This window comes from Felis catus, chromosome A3 (assembly GCF_018350175.1).
Source record: "Felis catus isolate Fca126 chromosome A3, F.catus_Fca126_mat1.0, whole genome shotgun sequence".
In the NCBI taxonomy this organism is placed as follows: domain Eukaryota; kingdom Metazoa; phylum Chordata; class Mammalia; order Carnivora; family Felidae; genus Felis; species Felis catus.
The window spans coordinates 25,603,925-25,626,952 of NC_058370.1; the positions used below are offsets into that span (position 1 = coordinate 25,603,925).

The 23,028-nt window shown below is 43.0% G+C and overlaps 1 protein-coding gene across 6 annotated transcripts in view; it reads left to right on the forward strand.

Moving 5' to 3' along the window:
- Positions 1-4,818: 4,818 nt before the first annotated feature.
- Positions 4,819-23,028, forward strand: part of CDK5RAP1 (CDK5 regulatory subunit associated protein 1) — a 194,064-nt gene continuing 175,854 nt past the window's right edge. For all 6 annotated transcript variants that reach the window (XM_011280848.4, XR_006595238.1, XR_006595240.1 and 3 more), the window contains exons 1-8: positions 4,819-4,968; positions 7,814-8,128; positions 11,148-11,251; positions 12,005-12,039; positions 13,040-13,140; positions 15,672-15,882; positions 17,651-17,771; positions 22,134-22,364. In XM_011280848.4, coding sequence (XP_011279150.1) covers positions 7,837-8,128; positions 11,148-11,251; positions 12,005-12,039; positions 13,040-13,140; positions 15,672-15,882; positions 17,651-17,771; positions 22,134-22,364 — 1,095 coding nt within the window. In that variant the 5' untranslated portion in view covers positions 4,819-4,968; positions 7,814-7,836. The remainder of the gene's footprint in view (positions 4,969-7,813; positions 8,129-11,147; positions 11,252-12,004; positions 12,040-13,039; positions 13,141-15,671; positions 15,883-17,650; positions 17,772-22,133; positions 22,365-23,028) is intronic.

The following is a 23,028-nucleotide window of genomic DNA, read 5'->3' on the forward strand; positions in this document are numbered from 1 at the left end:
TGTTTGTGGTTTGTGCCTTGGCCTCTGGACTCTTTGGTGGCTCCCACAGTCCCAAGATGGACCAGACCCAGGAGTGGGACTCCTTTCTCTGGAGGAGAGCAGACTTTAACCACAGGGCCATAAAGAAAGTCTATTTGTTATCTGTTATTGTGTGATAAATGACCCCCAAATCTAACAGCTTAAAACAGTGAATGTTTATTATTTTTCAGGTTCTGTGGATCAGGAATATGTGAAAGGCTAAGCTGGGATGTTCTTGACTCAGGGGCTTTTACGAGGTTGCAATCAAGGTATTGGCTGGGGCTGCACTCATGTGACAGCTTGACTGGGGCTACAGGACCCATTTCTGACATTGCTCACACATGTGGCTGTGGGAAGGCAGCCCCAGTTCCTCACCACCTGGGCCTAACCATAGGGCTGCTTGAGTGTGCTTATGACAATTAAATTAGCTGCATATCAAGTGCTCAGTAGCCACGTGTGGCTGGTGGCTATTGTGTTGGACTAAGCAGTTAAGACTGACAGGTCCCCATGCACAGGGAACAGAAATTCAGTAGGATCTCCCACAATCAAATGTGTGATTCAGATTGGGCAGACATGGAAATAACAGAGGGGCCAGTGGGGACCTGACCTACTCTAGGGATTTACAGGAGGTTTCTCTCGCAAAGAGACACGGAAGCTGGTGTTCATCTAAAGGAATATGCTAAAATTCAGCTCTTGTTGCAATAATGCTGTGGAAAAAAATACCCAGCCTCAGGGGCCACAGCCACAAGCATTTATTTTCATGCTCCTGGGGCTGCATGCTCACTGAAGTTTGACTATTATAAGCTGGGCTTGGCTGGGGGTGTCACCAGGGAAGGATAAGGGTCATTGTCCACCCGTGGCAGTGTGAAGGCTTCCTCTCTCAAAAGAACTCACACTGGGATATAGACGCTGCCACCATGGTGGGGCTCTGTGTGGCACCGGTGCCCCTGTGTCCCCTGCTCCATGGCCATATTAGGACAGGACATCTTCCCTCTGCAACTTGACAGTAAACCTGAATATTTTTCTAACTGGAGTCTTTAGATCCCAGAGTATCCAGGGACTTGTCTGTAGAGTTTAAGCATTTTCCAGGAATTCTGGTATACTTTCATAGTACTGATAGTTACCCCAAATGATCAGATCACATTCTAGGTTATCTGGAGAACCACAGTCAAAATCAAGAACCATGATACGGTTTTCAGCCTGTGTTTGCCTTTGTATTTTTTTTTTAAATTTTTTTTAACATTTATTTATTTTTGAGACAGAGAGACACAGCATGAACGGGGGAGGGGCAGAGAGAGAGGGAGACACAGAATTGGAAGCAGGCTCCAGGCTCTGAGCTGTCAGCCCAGAGCCCGACGCGGGGCTCGAACTCACGGACCGTGAGATCGTGACCTGAGCTGAAGTCGGACGCTCAACCGACTGAGCCACCCAGGCGCCCCTGCCTTTGTATTTTTGACTGAATTGGTAGCCAGCAGTCATCTAAGTAGACAGTGTGAGCTTAATTCCAGCATATCCCAAACTCCTGAAATCCAGGTTTGCTTCCATCATCCTCACCGCCCCAAGACAGCACGATGGTCCGAGACTCCACAGTCTTTGGGCAACTGCCACAGCCTCCTAAATGCTCTCCTTATTTGCCTCTTCATCCTCTTACCCCCAAAGCAGTGTATTCTCCACATGGCAGCCACTTAATAGGCAAAGAAACTGGGAATCAGCAGGGATGACTAACTTGGCCTTGACTATCATGGTAAGTGTCAGAACCTCAATGGGAACCCAGCCAGTCTGACTTTCACTTAGTCAGTCAGTGGTAAGAATAGCATTTTGGGATCAGCCTGGCCTGTGGGTGGATCCCAGTTCTGCTGTGCAGTAGTTGTGTGAGCTTCAGCATGTGATCACCTTTTGTATTTTCACTTTTCTTGCCTTAAAGTGTGCTAATAATAACCTCACAGAGTTCGAGTTAGGAGTTAGAGAAGTCATTGCAGCGGGGGCTGTCAGGGCCCCCAGAGCCTTACAGTTCGGAGTGTTGGGGCCAGTGCCTTATCGACACAGGACTTTCTTCCAAACCACAGATCTCCTTGCCCAGACAGAGCTGAAGTGCTGAGGAACTAATATACATAGGAGCATCTTTCTACCATGACTGCTGGCATATAACTAGTCTAGCTTCCTCTCCTCTTGGGTGTAATAATTCTGAGGTATGTGTGCTACACGGTTTCCCAGAACTCCCCAACAGAATTAAACCCCAGATGGCCACCATGGTAACATTCTTTATTGACCATCTCCCCTACCCTGTCTCCTTCCCTGACTACCCTGTCAATGTTTCCTGAGACCTCCTACCTGCATTCAAATCCTTGTCTCAGGGTCTGTTTTTGGAGAACCCAGACTAAAACACACTGCAATCATTTATTCATTTAACAACTATTTATTAAGCTCTTCCATGAGTTAGACTCTCTGCTAGATCTTGGGGATGTTGCAACGGACAAGACAGAATGTATCCCTGCTCTCAGGCAATGGCAAGTAAATAAATAATGCCATCATTTTGGATAGTGACAAGTACCGTGAAGAAAATGATGGGATAGTGATGGGAGCAGGTTATATGGAGTGGTCAGGGAGGGCCTCTCTGAAGAGCTGATATTTAAGCTGAGACCTGAAGAATGAGAAGGGACCAGCCAAGAAACAATTTTGGGAAAAAGCATTCCAGAAAGATAATTGTTAAGTATAAGTAGACTCTGACATAAACATGTGCTTGGAGTATTTATTGAAAGGAGCAAAATAAAGTTACAGAGTTGAGGTGTAGTCAACCAGAGAGAACGTGTTAGAAGTAAGTTGGGGAAGTAAAAGTAAGCAGAGGCCAGATCATGCAGGCCCTAGGACATGGTAGGAAATCTGGATTTTATTGCAATGGCAATGACAAGCTACCCAGAGTTTTCAGCAGAGGAATGGCATGATCTTAGCCAATAAAACACAAACAAACAAATTGTTAGGCTCGGTATGGGAAGTAGTCTGTAGGCGACAAAGGCAAGGGCAGAAGCAAGGAAACTTTGCTGGCTATTGCAGTAGTTTCTGATGAGATGTTGGTGGCCTGGGCTAGAGTTGTAGCACAGGAAGTGGGTAAATTTTAGACATTTTTAATATGTTTATTTATTTTTGAGAGTGAGAGAGTACGAGCAGGGGAGGAGAAGAAAGTGAGGCAGACACAGAATCCGAAGCAGGTTCCAGGCTCTGAGCTGTCAGCACAGAGCCTGATGTGGGGCTGGAACTCACAAACAGTGAGATCATGACCTGAGCCAAAGTCAGATGCCCAACCCACTGAGCCACCCAGGTGCCCTGAGACATTTTTGAGTTAGAGCTGGCAGGACTTGCTGATGGATTGAATCTGGAGGTTGGGGGAGAGGAAACAAAAATGGCCCATTTCAATTTCTCCTAGTGCAACTGGGAGGATGGTTGGGTCATGTACTGAGATGGGCTACCCTGGCAAGGAACAGGTTTTGGGTGAGGATGTGAGTGTGGAAATGAAGAGTTCTGTATTAAGGTAGAGTCGGTCATTAGATACCCAAGAGGACATGTCCCTGTAGGCAGCCGAACTATGGATCTGTAACCACCCTCTCAGGGTGGGGGTTCAGGCTGGAATGGCAATGGGAAGTCTTCAACCTCTAGCACAGCGCTGTCCAATAGAAAGAGTATGTGGGCCACATGCTGTTATACAAATTATTCTTTAAACATTTATTATTTTTTAAAAATATTAATTTTGGGGGAGAGTGCAAGCAGGAGAGGGGCAGACAGAGGGGACAGAGGATCTGAAGTGGGCTCTGCCCTGACAGGCTGACAGCAGCGAGCCTGATATGGGGCTTGAACTCACAAACTGTGAGATCACGACCTAAGTGTAAGTTGGAGGCTCAACTATTTATTTATTTTTGAGAGAAAGAGGGAGTGGGAGAGAGGGAGAGGGAGAGAGAGAGAGAGGAGGGGGAGGAGGGGCAGACAGACGGGGACAGAGGATCTTAAGCAGGTTCTGCACTGACAGCAGCAAACCCACAAACCATGAGATCATGACCTGCGCGGAAGTTAGTCGCTTAACGGACTGAGCCAATATACAATTTAAAACTTCCCGGTAGCCACAGTAAAAAAGTAAAAAGAGGGGCGCCTGGGTGGTTCAGCCGGTTAAAGGCCAGACTGTCTCAGGTCAAGTCATGATCTCACAGTTCCTGAGATTGAGGACTGAGTGGGGTCTGCGCTAACAGCGCGGAGGCTGCTTGGTATTCTGTCTCTCCCTCTCTCTCCCAAAATAAATAAATAAACTTTAAAAAGTAAAAAAAAAAAAAAACAACAATTTAAATTATGTTTATTTAGCCCAGTATATCCCAAATATTATTTTAACACGTAATCAACATAAAAATGGTTATTTTGCAGTCTTTCTTCCACACCCGCTGTGTATTTTTTTTAAAAAAAAGTTTATTTATTTTAAGGGGTGGGGGGGGGGGAGCAGAGAGAGAGAGACAGAGAATCCCAAGCTGAGGCTATGACAGCGCAGAGCCCCATGCCGAGCTCCATCTCATCCTTAGAGAGATCGTGACCTGAGCCAAAATCAAGGGTCGGATGTTTAACCCAGCGAGCCACCCAGGCGTCCCTCCGGTGTATATTTTACATTTAGGGCACATTAACACGCATTCACTCCATTCCAAGCGCTGGGTTACCGCAGGCCAACTAGGGGCGACCAGACAGGTCAGCACCGCAGCGGTTCCCCAAGGCGGGGGACGGGGGGTGGAGAGCCGGGAGCCGGGAGCCACCCGGCCGGCACAGGAGGAGGCGCTTCCGGTGCACCGCCAGGGACGGAAGCCGAGGCGGACCGGAAGTCGCTTGTGCGCGCGCTCCGCGGCGGCGGAAGGCGGAGGTGGGGGTCCAGGCCTCCTGAGGGGAGCTCCTGTTGCCGGTTGCTGGGTTTTCGGGCTGCGGGAGGTGAGCGGCCGGGGCGGCGGAGGTGGCCCGTGTTTGGGGCAGGAGGGCGGCGGGGCCCCGCAGGTGCGCGGCGTGGCCCCGCAGGTGCGCGGCGTTCAAAGGGAGATGGCGCGGGCCCTGGAGTCAGGCTGTCGGGGTTCGCGCCCCAGCTCCGCTGCCTGCTCGCCTGTGACCTTGGGCAAGTCACCCCTCCTTGCCCCCAAGCGTTAGCCTCTTCACCTGTGAAGCGGGGCTGATAGAACCTGCTCTACGCTGCTGCTGTGAGGATTAAATACTGTAATCCATGGGAAGGGCTAAGCACCGCGCCTGAAGCCTGGTAACCACCCAAGAAAATGTTTGGGATGTTTATCGTTTATGTTCACTTTTGTTGAAGTGAGGTTGCCGTCTTAACGTTATTGGCGACTACCAGTTTTTGAGCCCCGCCCCCCCAGCCCCTACATTGTGTTCTGCAGACATTTTGCTTGCGTTATCACATGTGATCCCCCCAGCATTCGAAGAGATGGGTACTGTTGAGAAATGGAAGCCCTCCGAGTTTAAGAAGCACCCCAGGTGCCCAAGGTTACCTGGCTAGGCAGCATGTGGGTCAGACTACGACTCCAGAGCTCGTGCTCTTAACTGTATTGCTCTGTACCTCCCAGGAAAGGGAGTGTGGGCTGCAAATGTGCAGTTATTGAAGACTTACTGTAAGCCAAGTTGGGTTTTTAATATTTCTTTAATTGTCACAACACCTCTGGGACACAGGTACTGCTTTTAATCCTTATTTTACAGATGTGGAATTGGCAGCTCAGAGATGGGAATTTGACTTGCCCAAGGTCACACAACAAGTAAGGGGCAGAAAAGAGTGACTTTACAGCTCTCTCTAAAAGACTGCTGTTCTCTGATACTTGAATGTAGCTTAGCATTGCTCCTGCCTAAAGTGCGGGTAGCCTGTATGGCAGGTGATCAAGTGAGAGAGGTCATCGGCCACATCTGCTCATTTTACATGCACGGCTCCTGCCAGGAGTCAGTTACTGAATGGGAGATGCTGAGAATGTAGAAATGAATGAGATTTGTTCCCTGCTTTTAGGAACCTGTCTGCCTGTAAGGGATGGCAGAAGTGTAAGTAGTAATTAACAGCAGAGTGTGATGAGTCTTGAGATAGAGATTAGAAGGAGGCTTCGGGAACCCAGAGGAGGACCCCAGCCTAGACTTTGAGGATACAGGCTTCTAGGAGGAAACAGATCTAAAAGCATAGGAGTTGGCTCAGTAAGTATATAGAAGATATACTGGGCAGAGAGAACAGTGTGTATAAAAGCCTAGAAGTTAGGGAAGATCAGTACAGAAATGTCTGGTATGACTGGAGTGAGGCAGTCAGGCTGGAGACCCTGAAGGGGTCTGAAGTCCGTTAAGGACATGTGGTAGAAAGAATGTCTCCATCTCATACGTTGAGTCATCTAGGTTACTTCCTGGGAGGCATCCACTGTTTCTTAAAAAAAAAAAAAAAAAAAAAAAAATTTTAATGTTTATTTATTTTTGAAGGAAAGAGAGCGAATGGGGGAGGGACAGAGAGAGAGGGAGACACAGAATCCAAAGCAGGCTCCACGCTCTGAGCTGTCAGCACAGAGCCTGACCCAGGGCTCGAACACATGGACAGTGAGATCATGACCTGAGCTGAAGTCGGACACTCAACCAACTGAGCCACCCAGGTGCCCGCAACCACTGTTTCTTATGCATTCTGTAGATACTATGTTCATTTATAAGTGTGTACCTTAATATTCTTGCCTTCCTTGCCCCACAGATTAAAGTACAGCATGTTATAGCTACTATTGAACACTGTGCTTCCTTGTTTTTGTCATGTATAGATTCAGCCTATACTTTCCAACAGTTGCATTTTATTCCATTGTAAGGATGTACCATGTCTTATTTAACTAGTTCCCTTTTGATGGCATTTAGATCTTTTCCATTCCTTTGCTATTAGAAACACTGCTGCATTGAATGTCTTTATACATGGGGCATTTTGTACATGTAAGACTGTATCTGTAGGATAAATATCTAGGAATGGAACTGCATCTGTAGGATAAATATCTAGGAATGGAACTGCTTGGTGAAAGTGTTTGTGTAATTTTCATGGAAAGTGGCAAATCACCCTGTATAAAGATTTGCAATATTCCATCCCCCCAGCTGTGTGTGAGAGGGCCTGGGTAGGAACTTTGAAGGCAGCAATTTGAGATTCTTGGAGGGTGGGAGGAGTCACTGCTCAGACATGGTGCCTCATGTAAGATACTTACCATTTGAAGGAACTCAAAGGAAGATGCCTTCAGACAGTGGTTTTCATAGAAACAGGCATTGTAGCAAGGTGGCTAGGAGTGCCGGCTTTGTAGTCCTATAGACCTTCATTTGAGTCCTGGCTCTGTTGCTTAGGTGGAGCTTAGGTAAGTTCCTTAGCCTCTCTATGTCTGTTTCCTCATCTCTGAATGGGGTAACAATGGTGTCTACTGTCTATTTTGCCAAGGATTGCTGTGAAGATTTAATGCATTATTACATGGAAAGCCCTTGAAACTGTTCCTAGCACAAGGTGCTACTTTGTTATTTTGTCACACCATCTCCTCTCTCTACCACCCTTTTGTTTTGAAAATTGCCTGGATTTGTATCTTATCTCTGGCACCCCTTTGTGTGATCTTGGGTAAGTTGCCCCAGTTTTTTTGTTTTGTTTTGTTTTTTGTTTTTAACCTGTAAAATAGGGATAATATTAAGAGTATCTTCTTGGGTTTTTGTGTATTAATGTATTAATACACTGGAAGTGCTTATAGCGTTGCCCTGTATGTCGTGTTAGTAAACATTGGTGATACCTGTTCTTCTTTTGCAGACTTTGGCTGTTGGTTTAGTGCCATGCGTCCTTTACAGTGTGTCCTGCAAGCACAGAGAAGGGGCCCCTTGGCTTCTGTGTCCTGGCTGCTGCTCAGGACCTGCAGGGCACGGAGCAGTGTCCAGGGCACCACATGTCCCAGTCCAGAGAGGCAGCAGGAAAATGGAGTTCGGAAGGATTTCAGCTCTAGGCTGGCTGCTGGCCCGACTTTTCAGCATTTTTTAAGAAGTGCTTTAGATCCTCAAGAGAAGCCTGACGTGGAGGACCCACCCCCCTATCTCACAGTGGATGAACTTTCTGGGAGACAGAGAAAAGGTTGGTTTTATTTTTCTTTTCTCTTTGGACTACTGCTTTGCCCCTTTCCCGCATTCCTGATTCTTAATTGTTCTTTTTTTGCAGACCTGGCTCTGCAGGGTTAATAGTATGGGAAGGCTGCTGGCTTATGGAATTGTCAGACTTTATCAAGTAACATTAATATAAAGAAACTCATACTTTTGGTCCATGTGACTGGGGGTGGAAGTCCTGGGGAGTCCTCTCTTTGGTTACTTTTGGAAACCCTATAGTCTCTGTTCTGATTTTTAGATCGTCTTAAGTCATAAGGCACCTTTCACTCTTGGTGCTGTAGAAATACACTTTTTATGCTTCAATAAAGGTTTTCTGAAAAACACTATACAGTCAGTTAAAATACCTTTTCCTTTTTTCTTTTTCTCTTTTCTAAAGTTTATTGGAAGAAACAGAGAGACAGAGAGACAGGGAGAGAGAGAACCAGTCGGGGAGGGGCAGAGAGAGAGAGGGAGACAGAGGATCCAAAGCTGGCTCTTTGCTGACCAGAGAGCCTGATGCAGGGCTTGAACTCACAAACCGCGAGATCATAACCTGAGTAGAAGTCAGATGCTTAACCAACTGAGCCACCCAGGTGTCCCAAAGTGCCTTTTAAAAAAAAAGTTTGAAAAAATAAAAAACAAGTTTGAAGAGACATTGAAGGGCAGCCAGATCTCTCCCCCTTTGCTCTGTTTCAAAAAAAATATTTCCTTCTCTAATTCTTTTTTTTCCAAATGTTTAAATATTTGTTTTTTTGTTTATTTTGAGAGAGAGAGAGAGAGAAAGTGAGAAAGTGTGTGTGCGTGAACAGGGCAGGGGCAGAGAGAGAGAGGGAAAGAGAGAATCTCAAGCAGGCTCCATGCTGTTAGCGCAGAGCCGGATGGGGGGGCTCTGTCCCACAAACTTCGAGATCATGACCTGAGCCAAATCAAGAGCTGGATGCTTAACTGAGCCACCCAGGTGCCCCTCCTTCCATAATTCTTAAAGATTTGGTTGCAGTCATATAGCACAAATCATTTGTAACTTGATGTTTTCATTTGACACTTTTCTAAATACTGCAGTCTTCATAATCAAATTTTTAAAAATTGGTACAAAATATTACATTGTGCTGTACTATGATGTACCTGTTCCCTATAGTAGGACATTAGGTTGTTTCAAAAGTTTTTATAAGTAATGCTATAATATGTATCTTTGTATATATACACACACACATATACATATAAGTGGGTGTATATATTCTAAGACCTTTTTTTTCAGAGTAAATATCAAGGATTTGAATTAGTAAATCAAGGAGTGTGTACATCTTATGACTCCTGCTAGGTATTTTGTAGTCTTTTTTTTTTCTTTTTAAATGTTTACTGATTTTGAGCACAAGTGGGGGAGGGGCAGAGAGAGAGGGAGACAGAGGATCTGAAACAGGCTCCAAGCTGTCAACACACAGCCCAATGTAGCTCAAACCCAGGAACTGTGAGATCATGACCTGAGCCAAAGTCAGGTCATGACCTGAGCCTCAACCTGCTGAGCCACCCACACACCCACTAGTCCTCTTTTTTCAGACAAGGAAAGTGAGCCAAAGAGCATTAAAAAAAGCCCAAAACCTGATGTTTTTTTCTTTTATAAATTACTGCTGTTTTCTGTTGGTTTTCATAGGATTTTTTGTCATCAACTTTTAACTTCATCTTGACTTTATTTGGGTCTATGGATTAAAGATTGCCGGTGGGGACAGCGGTTGATAGAGGAATTTAGTTTGAAAGGGCTTGCCAGAGTGTGAAATTGATGTTCCTTTTTTTTTTTTTTTTAAGTTTATTTATTTATTTTGAGAGAGAGAGAGAGTGCAGCCAGGGGAGGGGCGGAGAGGGAGGAAGAGAGAGAGAATCCCAAGCAGGCCCCATGCTTTCTCATGAACCGTGAAATCATTACCTAAGCCGCAACCAAGGGTCCGACGCTTAACCGCTAAATGGACTGAGCCACCCAGGCACCCTTTGATGTTGTGAAAGCTTTGGGTGGCTCAGCTGGTTAAGCATCCGACTCATGATTCCAGCTCAGGTCATGATTTCACGGTTTGTGAGATTGGGACCTGTGTTGGACCCTGTGTTCACAGTGCAGAGCCTGCTTTGGATTCTCCCTCTCCCTTTTTCTCTCTGCCTCTCCTGCACACTTGCTCACATGCTTTCTGTCTCTCAAATAAATAAACATTAAAAAAGAAGCTTTATGCAAATGTGTTTTATGTCATAATACAGCCATACTTTTTTTTTTAAAGGTTTTATTTTTAAGTGATCTCTACTTCATTGTGAACTCTACTTCAACCTGGGGCTCAAACTTACACCTGGGGATCAAGAGTCCCATGCTCTGCTGACTGAGCCAGCCAGGTGCCACAATGCTTGCTTTCATTTGAGATGTATGTTTGTAGTTTGTAGTTTGTTTGTAGTAGGAAGTTGCCTCATTTTTATTTTGTGGCTTTGTGTACCCTCCTGCCATTGTTGTTATTTTCAGAGGTTGGAGAACCTTGTTTTGAGAAGGAGGAGTGTAATGGATTTAAACTTATTTTTGGGGCGCCTGGGCGGTTCACTTGGTTTAGCCTCTGACTCTTGATCTCAGCTCAGGTCTCGATCTCCGGGTTGTGAGTTCAAGCCCTGTGTTGGGCTCCACACTGGGCATAGAGCCTACTTAAAAAAAAATTTTTCCCCCCTAAGTTGATAATCAACACTATCAGCTAGTCCTCCCTTTTCTGTTTTTATAACCACGTTGCCTTGATTCTCAGGTGCATATTTCCCTGTATTTTAAAGGACATGGCCTGTAATTATGTATGTATGTATTGCAGTATTTCTTTCGTTCTGAAAGGCTGTTGTTAATTTGGCGGTACCTCTGGCAGTTAATGGTATCTTAGAATTGAGGCAACAGGGGACTTGGATAACTGGTTGCCTCAGATGTTTCTGGGCATTTGGGAAAGAGACCTTTTGAGACATACGGTCCCTTTTAGTCTGCCTACTGTGGAATCCTCCTCTCATTGCAGTCTACCTGGAGACCTATGGCTGTCAGATGAATGTGAATGACACAGAGATAGCCTGGTCTGTCTTACAGAAGAGTGGCTACCTGCGCACCAGGAACCTCCAAGAGGTACGTGGGTTTTCTGCTTGCCTTGTTTCCTGGGCCTGGATGAGACTCTGCATTTGTGCCAGGACTTATTTTTTATTTATTTTTTAATGTTTATTTATTTTTGAGACAGAGAGAGAGACAGAGCATGAATGGGGGAGGGTCAGAGAGAGAGGGAGACACAGAATCCGAAGCAGGCTCCAGGCTCTGAGCTGTCAACACAGAGCCCGACGCGGGGCTCGAACTCACAGACCGTGAGATCATGACCTGAGCTGAAGTCGGACCCTTAACCAACTGAGCCACCCAGGCGCCCCTGTGCCAGGACTTAGATACAGCTTTAGAAACAGGGTATGGCCTGGTGAGAGTGGGTTTCCTTGAGTAAAGTGTGTAGCATGGGATTAAGGTGTATTTTTGTTCTGGTTATTTTTGAAACTTTGATGGTGGTGCTCATTTTTAGGCAAGGAACTAGGTTAAAAATGGGCTGTGAGGTGGAGGGGAACAGAGGAGTTAGTGTTTAATCTCTGAACCCAACAGAGGAGATTTAGTTGGGGAACATGAAATGATTCTGGAGCTTGATGGTGGTAATGATTGCACAATAGTGTGAATGTACTTAATGTTCCTGAACTGTACACTTAAAAATGGTTAAAATGGTAAATTTTATGTATGTTTTTACCACAGTAGTAGGAATAATAGGAAAGAAAAAGCTGTGGGTAGTGATTCTACAAGGCAGATTTCAGAGATTGTAATTTTCCCTTTTTTTCCCATTTTTCCACTCAGGCTGATGTGATCCTCCTTGTCACATGTTCTATCAGGTGGGAGTTTGTTCTTTACCTAGAGAGCGAACGTGTTTTGTGTCAGAGTTAGCAGTGCCAGGCTGGCCTACCTGTGGAGACGAGTCAGTGGACTTGCAGTTTTACAACATGGGAGATAGCAGCGATGGAACTGGGCTGACATTTGCCGAGCACGTGCTGCGTATCCTGTCTCGTGCTGAGCACTGTACATACACTGATTTAATTCTCACAACCACCCTATGGGGTAGGTGCTATAATCAAACCCATTTTATAGATGAGGGGTATGTTGAGGCACCAGCTTTTCCTAAGGTTTCTTTTGCAGGTAATGGCACTTGTTTAGGATGTAGCATCATGAGGGTTAGGGTGCAGTCAGTGGCCGGGGACAGGGTTCTTCTGAATGGAGATGGATGGCATCCATCGGAAGTAAACATATTCTGTTTCTTACTTTGTTTCTGTGTACAAGGCACATTTGTGGTAGTGTTTCCTTAGTGTTAATGGAATCCAGCATTTTTGTTGGGGGGTGTTTCTGCTGTAAGACACTGAACTAGATAGCTTTGGGAGATTCAGAAATGAACCCTCCTCCATGGAGCCTTGCTTTAAGGAGCTTAGTCTGATATGGGAACTAAAGCAGAGACACAAATAGCTCTAACATCTGGCAGAAAGCACTATATAAAAAAATCAAACAATAAAAGAGAAGTTGCTAAGTATAGGGCAAAGTATAGTTATAAGGCAGTTAAAGGGCAGACAGACTCTGTATGAGGCTTTGTGAAGTAGATTCTGAGTTTGCTGTAAAGGCTTGTCAGGTGTGGAGATCTGCAGGAAGGGTGTCATTGTGGGAATGGTGAATTGTAGCAAGTGGTGCTTCTTCAGTTGGCTCCCTGCCTGTCTTCCCTTAACTTAAAAGGTAGATAGTCATTTAAAGGGTTGAAGTTTCTTTTGATTTTATTTCCGTTGCCCCACTCTTTTAGCTTGTGGTATAGTTGATTTTCAGGTTCAGTTATACCTCTTTTGATCTTTGTAGGGAGAAGGCTGAACAGACCATCTGGAATCGTTTACATCAGCTTAAAGCCCTGAAGACAAAACGGCTCCGCTCCCGAGTGCCTCTGAGGATTGGGATTCTAGGTATCCGGTAATTTGGAGATTTTGTGTTTTGATACTTGGGCTCCATGAAAATTAAAAAAAAAATTTTTTTTTTATGTTTATTGATTTTTGGGGAGAGAAAGACAGTGTGCAAGCAGGGGAGGGACAGAGAGAGACGGAGACACAGAATCTGAAGCAGGCTGCAGGGTCTGGGCTGTCAGCACAAGAGCCCGATGCAAGGCTTGAACTCACAAGCTGTGAGATCATGACCTGAGCTGAAGTCAGATGCATAACCAACTGAGCCACCCAGGTGGCCTGAAATTTTTTTTTTTAAGTTTATTTATTTTGAGAGAGATAGTGCATAATGTGCAAATTGGGGAGGAGCAGAGAGAGAGAGAGAGAGAGAGAGAGGAGGGGGGGGGAAGAGAGAATCCCAAGCAGGCTCTGTGCTGTCAGTGCAGAGCCTGATGTTGGGCTTGATCCTATGAACCTTGAGATCATGACCTGAGCTGAGATCAAGAGTCGGATGCTCAAGTGACGAGCACCCAGGTGCCCCTTCATGTAGCTTTGTATGCTAGGGTTTCCGTTAGATGCTGGATTCCCAGCGTTTGAAGAAATGTCATGCGTCCCATGTAACTTTTGTATTTGATGTCAAAGGCTATAGCATGAAATAAGCTAAAGCTCATAAAAAGGGCTTTTCATAGTGCCTTGAAGTCATGGGTACTCAGAATATGGTCTGTCCTTGTTAGAGTTTAATGGGGCTGATGGTGGCAGAGTTATGCATAGGAGAGAGTTTGGCATCTGAAGGAACAGCATGAATTTAGAGTGTAGGCACCTTTCGTCTTGACTCCTGAAGTAGAGCCAAGTGAGGATCTAGGTCTGCACTGACCAGTATGGTAGCCGCTAGCCACATGTGGTTATTTAAATTTAGCTAAAATTAAATAATATTAAAATTTACTTTTTCACTCTCACTAGCCACATATTGACTTCTCAGTAGTCACACTTGACTAGTGGCTACTGTTTTGGACAGCACAGATAAAGAATATTTCTATCATTTGAGGAAGTTCTGTTGGACAGCTCTGATCTAGATAGCTGGAAAGCATATCTCAAAAATGAATATTCTGTACCCTCTTTGTCCCAGAATTTAATGTATTTAACTTTAAAATTGGCTGTCCATTGTGGAATGATTAAATTAATTCCTCTTGATGGGTCAAAACATAGTTGGAGCATATCCTGTTATATAGATTAATGTACTAAGTGACATAGGAGGATGGAAGGATTAGCTGAAATGTTTTGTTTCTTTTTTTATTTTTTATTTTTTAATGTTTATGTATTTTTGAGAGACAGAGAGAAACTGAGTGTGAGCTGGGGAGGGACAGAGAAAGAAGGTGGCACAGAATCCCAGATAGGCTCCAGGCTCTGAGCTGTCAGCATAGAACCCGATGCGGGGCTCAAACCCATGAACTGAGAGATCATGACCTGAGCTGAAGTTGGACGCTGATCTAACTAAGCCCATCCAGGTGCCCCTGAAATGTTTTGTTTCATTTCAGTTCCTTCATTATAGAAGCCCCTGGCTATATCTTTGTTAGGAATTTCAGAAATCCCCCCAATACTTTGTTTTTTATTGTGGTAGAATATAGGTAACATGAAATTTATCATTTGAGCCCTTTTTTAAAATGTACAGTTCAGTGGCTTCAAGTTTATTCATATTGTTTTACAACCATCGCCACCATCCATTTCCAGAACTTTTTCATCTTCCCCAACTGCAACTCTCTACCCATTAAATAACTTCCCATTTCCCTTCTCACCTTAGCTCCTGGCAACTTACCATTGTACTTTCTGCCTCTATAAATTTGATTATTCTCGGTAACTCATACAAGTGGAATCATGGAATATCTGTCCTTTTGTGAGTGGCTTATTTCGTTTAGCACAATGTCTTCAAGATTCATCCATATTGTAGCATATATCAGACTTCCCTTCCTTTTTTAAGGCTGAATAATATTCCATTTTATGTATACACCATATCTGTTGATGGGCACTAGGGTTGCTTCTACCTTTTGGCTATTGTGAATGATACTGCTATGAACATAGGTGTATAACCAAGAATAGGTTTGTTTTTTTTTTTTTTTTAAATGTTTATTTTTGAGAGAGGGAGAGAGGGAGGGGCAGATTGAGGGAGGACAGAAGATCTAAAGCGGGCTCTGTGCTGACAGCAGTGAGCCCGATGAGAGGCTCAAACTCATGAAACCATGAGATCATGACTTCAACCGAAGAAATCAAGAGTCAGACCCTTAACTGAGCCACCCAGGTGCCCCTGGATGATGGTTTAATTTTTTTCTGAGCATTTAATTGATTTCTTTAGTTGCTTGCTTCCTTTGGTTTTCTCATATAGGAAGATGCAGGTTCCAGTGCTATGGAAGTATTGGGCAAATTTGGGGAATGATGATGCTAAACTCTTAGAGAAGTTTCTGTGCCCTGGTCTCTGAATGTAGCTGGAGGTAATGTGTACTGAGAAGAAACCACGAGACCAGATGCATTTGTGAATGGGTACTTACTTTGTTTTCCTTCCTCAGGCTGCATGGCTGAGAGATTGAAGGAGGAGATCCTCAACAGGGAGAAAATGGTGGATATTTTGGCTGGTCCAGATGCCTATCGGGACCTTCCTCGGCTGCTGGCTGTTGCCGAGTCAGGTCAACAAGCTGCCAATGTGCTGCTCTCTCTGGATGAGACCTATGCTGATGTCATGCCAGTCCAGACAAGCCCCAGTGCTACATCAGCCTTCGTGTAAGACACTGCCCAAGAGATAGGGAGTGAACTTCTCCTTTCTCACTCTTAAAATAATGTTAATTTTGCTCCATTAAAGCAAATTAATACATGCATATAGGACAAAACATAAAAAACAAAAACTGATAAAAGTCAGACTCCTTCACATCTCTTCTCCCCGGTCTTGTAGGCCACCTCAGAGGCAGCCATGTTAGTAGTTTCTTGTATAGTCCTTTTAGGAGTGTTCTTTCCATATCCATTCATACATGTAATATGGGATCTTTCCTACCATTCTTTCTGTATTCTAATTTTTTACTTAGGAAAATATCTTCAGCTTTCCTATTCCTTTTTTTCTTCCCCTGAACTTTAACTGAAAAAAAGTAGTAAAATCTGGTGACAAAATAGTTCATATTTGTTGAAGAATACGTGGAAAAGATTAAAAAAAAAAACATAAAGAGGAAAGTAAGAGTCACCTATATTCCAACCACTTAATGATGAACACTGTTATCATTTTGCTATATTATTCCTGTCCTTTCCTGTGTGTGTATGCTTTGTACCTGTGTTTAGTTGTAAAAATGGGCTCTTGATGTACTTGGTTTTATAACCTTACTTTAAATGGTGAAATATTTTAATTTTATGTAATTAAATTTTCTATAACAGAGATTGGCAAATTGGCAAAAAAAAAATCACAGCCTGTTTTTTGTAAATGAAGTTACTGAAATATAGCCTTACCATTTGTTTATATATCATCTGTGGCTGGTTTTGCCATTACAGTAGCAGAAGTGAGTAATCGTGACACAGACCGTGTGGTCTGCGAAGCCTGAAATATTTACTGTCTGTTTCTTATAGAAAGTTTGTCAACCTCTGTCATTTTAATGGCTATCCCACACTTCTTGGAAAGCTTAATAAAAACAATAGCTAACGTTTATTTAACAGTTCTTCAGTGAACATCTTTGATATTCATAATTATTTCCTTAAGGTAAATTAATGTTTTCATATACAGGATGCAAATGGAAGAGAGTGATTTAACTTAGAAACCTAATAATTGGATCAGGAATGAGTGAGAACTATGAATTCCTGTTTTAAATCTGAAGTTTCTCAGGGGCGCCTGGGTGGCTCAGTTGGTTGAGTGTCTAACTTCGGCTCAGGTCATGATCTCGCTGTCCATGAGTTCAAGCCCCGTGTCAGGCTCTGTGCTGACAGCTCAGAACCTGGAGCCTGCTTTGGATTCTGTGTCTCCCTCTCTCTCTGCCCCTTCCCTACTTGTGCTCTCTCTTTCTCTCTCTCTCTCTCTTTCTCTCTCTCTCTCTCTCTCTCTTTCTCTCTCTCTCTCTCTCTTTCTCTCTCTCTCTCTCTCTCTTTCTCTCTCTCTCTCTCTCTCTCTCTCTCTGCAAAAATAAAAAAAAAAAAGAAAAAAGAAACCTGAAGTTTTTCCTCCCCATACACACTTCATAATATATATATTTTTCTGGTGTAGATGTAAAAAGTTCAAACGTTTTCTATTTATGGGGTATACTCCTGGTACATCTGCACCCTTTCCCTCACCACTGTGCTCCCTCAGGGTAACTGCTCTATCTACCAGTTGCAATGTGGTTTATATCATGTGCTTAGATACTAGTTTTTAAAGATAAAAAATGTCTGCCTTAAAAATGTCTCAGATTGGTCCAGTGTGAATATGGTGCCAAGAGGATTCAGAGCCAAAGGGTAACGTCTAGGGAGCTCTGACCTGCTCCTTGGGTGGGAGCAGGTGTCCCATTCCTCTTACTAAGTTTTGGTGCTTTTCCCCCAGGTCTATCATGCGAGGCTGTGACAATATGTGCAGCTACTGCATCGTCCCTTTCACTCGTGGCCGGGAGAGGAGTCGGCCTGTTGCTTCCATTCTAGAGGAAGTGAGGAAGCTTTCTGAGCAGGTGAAAAGTTCTGTTGGCTTTCATCTTATAAGTGTGTTTTTAGGAGAATGAGGACAACCTTTCTAGTTTTGCTTCCTGTGCTATCTCCGAGCTGTAGAAGTTTAGAACCATACCTGGCCAGGAAGAAATACTTGGCTGAACATCTTTGATTTGCTGCCCGTGTGAAGTCTGCTTCAGAGGCAGCATAGTGGAATGGAAAGAGCATGAGTTTACAGTCAGATGACTGACTGTGAATTCTGGCTGCACCATTCTCTGGTTTAGTGCCCTGGCACAGGTCATGTAACTATCTTTTAGTTATTTATGAAAAAAAAATTCTTCTTAAGTTTTGTTCATTTATTTTGAGAGACAGAGAAGCAGAGTGTGAGTAGGGGAGAGGCAGAGAAAGGGGGAGAGAGAGAATCCCAAGCAGGCTCCACACTGTCAGTGCAGAGCCTGATGCCAGGCTCAGACTCACAAACTATGAGATCATGACCTGAGACGAAATCAAGAGTCAGATGCTTAACCCACTGAGCCACCCAGGCGCCCCCTAACTATCTTCTTTTAAACACAGTTTCTTAATCTATGAAAAGAAGATAAAATAGTAACTTCCATTCTGGGTTATTGGAAGGATTGTCCTAATTTAAATGGTTTTTTGTTTTGTTTTAAATTTTTTTTTTTTAACATTTATTTATTTTTGAGACAGAGAGAGACAGAACATGAACAGGGGAGGGGCAGAGAGAGAGAGGGAGACACAGAATCCGAAGCAGGCTCCAGGCTCTAAGCTGTCAGCACAGAGCCCGACGCGGGGCTCGAACCCACGGACCGTGAGATCAGGACCTGAGCCAAAGCCGGACGCTTAACCGACCAAGCCATCCAGGCGCCCCAGTTTTGTTTTGTTTTTAAAGTAATCTCCATACCCAGCATGGGGCTCAAACTCCCAACCCCAAGATCAAGAGTCACATTTTTGGGGCGCCTAGGTGGTTCAGTCGGTTAAACATCAGACTCTTGATTTTGGCTCAGGTCATGATCCCAGGGTTGTGGGATTGAGTCCCTCACATTGGGCTCCATGCTGGGCATGGAGACTGCTTAAGATTCTCTCTCTCTCTCTCTCTCTCTCTCTCTCTCTCTCTCTCTCTCTCTCTCTCTCTCTCTCTGTCACTCTTACTCTCAAATTAGAAAAGTCACATGCTCTACTGACTGAGCCCCCCCCCATAGTTAAAAACTTTTTTAATGTTTGTTTACTTATGTTGAGAGGGAGAGAGAGAGAACGAGAGCGCACACGCACCCAAGAGGGCGTGGGGGAGGGGCAGAGAGAGAAAGGGAGAGAGAGAATCCCAAGCAGGCTCTGGGCTGTTGGCGCAGAGCCCCACATGGGGCTCAATCTCATGAATTGTGAGATCATGACCTGAGTTAAAATCAAGAGTTAAACGCTTAACTGACTGAGCCACCCAGACACCCCAGTTTAAATGCTTTTAAACTACCTGGCACTCAGTAAATTTTCAGAGAATGCTTTATCTGTCCATTCTAGGAAACCTCCCAAATCTCTTGTTCATTTTATCACAGAGCCAGCTCACTAGTTGAGGGACAGAGAACAGATGAGGGTAGTGAATCCCATCAGAGGCCAGAGGGGAGATAATTGCTATTTTCCTGCTATTGGGAGCTTGTCTCTCCCCCAACTCTAGGCCTGGATCTGCTAGCCCTGAAAAAGAGGACAGTAGGTGGGAATATGGAGCTTTTCTTTCATTAGAGTCTCCCTGTTTCCTTCCTTGCTTGGCTCGGGAACTGTGGGAGGCTAGCCTCTGCTCCAGTTTTTAGTCAGCAGTTTCTTCTTACAGTCTGGCAGTGCTCTCTTCTCATCTCCATCCCTTAGTTCTCAATTCCCTGTTTGGTCCCTGGCTGCTCTCCATACCCCACCTCTGCAAGTGCTTCCTGGTCTCCAGTTGTCTCCTTCTCCCCTTCCACCTCTCTCACCATAGCAGAACTCTTCAGGATAGAGACATTCTGTTTATTTATTTTATTTATTTATTTTTCAAATTTGTTTATTTATTTTGAGAGAGACAGAGTGTGTGAGCAGGGAAGGCAGAGAGAGAGGGAGAGAGAATCCCAAGCAGGTTCCACGTCATCAGCACAGAGCCTGACATGGGGCTCGAACTCATGAACCTCGAGATCACGACCTGAGCCAAAACCAAGAGTTGGATGCTTAACAGACTGAACCACCCAGGCGCCCTTGTTAATATCTTTTTATATGTGTGTGTATTTTCCTTAGTTTTATATGTATATATTTTAATAATATAATATTAATATGTAATGTTAATGTTAATTGTTTATATATAAATATATAATAATATACAAATATATAATAATATACAATATAGTTATAATAATATATATTATATATATGTAATATATAATATACATAATATGTATTATACATAATATGTACACATAATATATATAACAATATAACATAATATATAGTATATAGTATTAATATATAATAATATATAATATTATTGTTTAGTCACCTCTAATATTAAGGCACTCCCTTGGTCATGCCATTGTTAAACCAAATTAAAAAAAGTTACAAAGGACATTATTTGGACCGTTGTTAAAAATTTGATTTATAGTATATGGATATTTAGGGGCAAAAGAGCATGTTGTTTGTAACTTGTTCTCAGAAGGGTCAGAAAAATATGTGCTTGCATGTGTATGTGCAGAGAGAGGGTGTATCTGAGTGTGAGCATGTGAATGATAAGCAGATGGTGTGCAGTGTTAACCGTGAACCTGGGCAAAGAGTATATGGGAGTTCTTTTTACTGTTCTTGTAATTTTTCTGTAAGTTTGAAATTGCATCAAAATAAAGTTAAAAAAATAGTCTATTTATAGCAACTTTTTTTTTTCTTAGTGAAGTTTTATAATGCAAGTTTTCAAACAGATAATTTGAAAGTCTAGTACAGTAAGTACAGTTAATAAACTTGTCATATTTGCTTTATCTTCCTGTCTTTATATATGCATAAATACATGTTTTTTGAAACATTTCAAGGCTGAATTGTAGATATCAGGCTTCTTAACCCTGTATATTTCAGTATGCATCTTCTCAGAATAAGAGTTTTTCCATTCATAATACCATTATTACATGTAGAAAATTGAACAACTAATATTATATGATATGTAACTCATATTCAGAATTTCTCTTTTTTAAAGTTTATTTGTTTATTTTTAAGTAATCTCTTCACCTAATGTGGGGCTTGAACTCACGATCCTGAGATCAAGAGTCACATGCTCTTATAACTCAGCCAACCAGATGCCCCTCAAAATTTCTTAATTGTCCAAAAATACGTATGTATGTATGTATGTATGTATGTATTTATTTTTAGAGAGTATGAGTGGTAGAAGGAGGGAGAGAGAGTCTTAAGCAGGCTCCAGTGTGGAGCCAGACATGGGGCTTAATCTCATAACCTTGAGATCATGACCTGAGCCAAAATCAAGAGTTGGATGCTTAATCTACTGAGCCCTCCAGGCACCCCAAGAATATCTTACTGCTTTTTTATTTTCAAACTAAGATCCAGTCAAACTCTGTGGTTTTATTTGTTGTTTTTTTATATTTTTTCATTCTCTCTTAATTTCATTTTTTTTTGTTTGCTTTAAATGATACATTAGGTTTTTGAACAGATCAGATACATCTGGATTTGTCTGATTGCTTCTTAATGTTGTCATTTAAAATATTCCTCTGAATTCTGATAAACTGGAAGTTAAATGTAAAAGCTTAATTCAATTTAGACTAAATACTTTGGGAAGAATACTTTATGGGCAGTGATTATATAATATTCAACTGGCAGAATGGTGTCATAATTTGATTTATAGTGTTATAGATTAACCATTTTTGCTGAACATTGAATTTCATCCAGGTTTTTGCTATTCTGAAAAATGCTTTGGAGATTAATTTTTATGTAAGGTTTTATTTTTCTAAAAATTAAAAAGTTCTCTTAAGGTTTATTTATTTTTGAGAGAGAGAGAGAGACAGTGCAAGCAGGGGAGGGGCAGAGAGAGAGGGAGACACAGAATCCGAAATAGGCTTCAGGCTCTGAGCTGTCAGCACAGAGCCTGACGCAAGGCTCGAGCCCACGAACCATGAGATCATGACCTGAGCCGTTGTTGGATGCTTAACCGATTGAGCCACCCAGGTGCTGTTGTAAAGTTTTATTCTGAAGTTCAGTTCTTCAGACAAGATGCCCAAATACGAAATTACTGGGTTAAAATAACAGAGTAGAATACATTTATGAATGGCTCTAGGTGGGTTGAACTAATATCAATTAGTGATTTGGCATGAAACTACCAAAAAAGTTTTAAATTGCTTCCAATATATTCACTTTCCCTTTCTCAGGGGCTGAAAGAAGTGACACTCCTTGGTCAGAATGTTAATAGTTTTCGGGACAGTTCAGAGGTCCAGTTCAACAATGCAGTGTCTACCAACCTCAGCCGTGGCTTCTCCACCAACTATAAACCCAAGCAAGGAGGCCTTCGTTTTGCTCACCTTCTGGATCACGTCTCCAGAGTAGATCCTGAAATGAGGATCCGTTTCACTTCTCCCCACCCCAAAGACTTTCCTGATGAGGTGAGTATCAACAGTGAACCGTGCCAAGCTGTTATGAGTATGTGTAAGCTTGCCAAAGGCTGGACCCAGTGGGATACAGCAGTCCTTGAATCTTGATCAGGGGATCTTGTGGTTTGATTCCACCAGAGTTAAAGTCCACCAGTGTTGGGGTAGAGATAGGACTGATATATTTAAAAAAAAAATTATTTTTTTTTGGGGATTGATGTATAGTTGACACACTATATGTATATGATGTATAGTTTCAGGTGTACAACATAGTGATTTTGGCAAGTTTTATGTTATGCTGTGCTCACCGCAAGTATAGAGATAGGACTGATATTCTGGGAAGTTAAGGTCACCTGGGACCATGAGGATTCTGCGGAGAGAGGTTTTATTACAAGATTTTATGGGAAGGACAGAAAGGGAGGCGATATGTTGCAGTGGGAAACAGTCCAGACTTTGGCCTGAGACAAGACGTGAGTTAAATCCTAGCTCTTCCCTTGCTTTATTAGTAGGTATGACTGTTTCATCTTGTCCTCTTCATCTGTAAAATGAGGTTAATAATAACCTCCTGCTTTTTGGGGGGGTTGAGAAATAGGTATATTGTATGGAAGGTATTTACCAAGTGCTTTAGTAAAGCATAGAATGTATAGCCTACATGTGAAACCTTTTTTTAAAGTTTTTA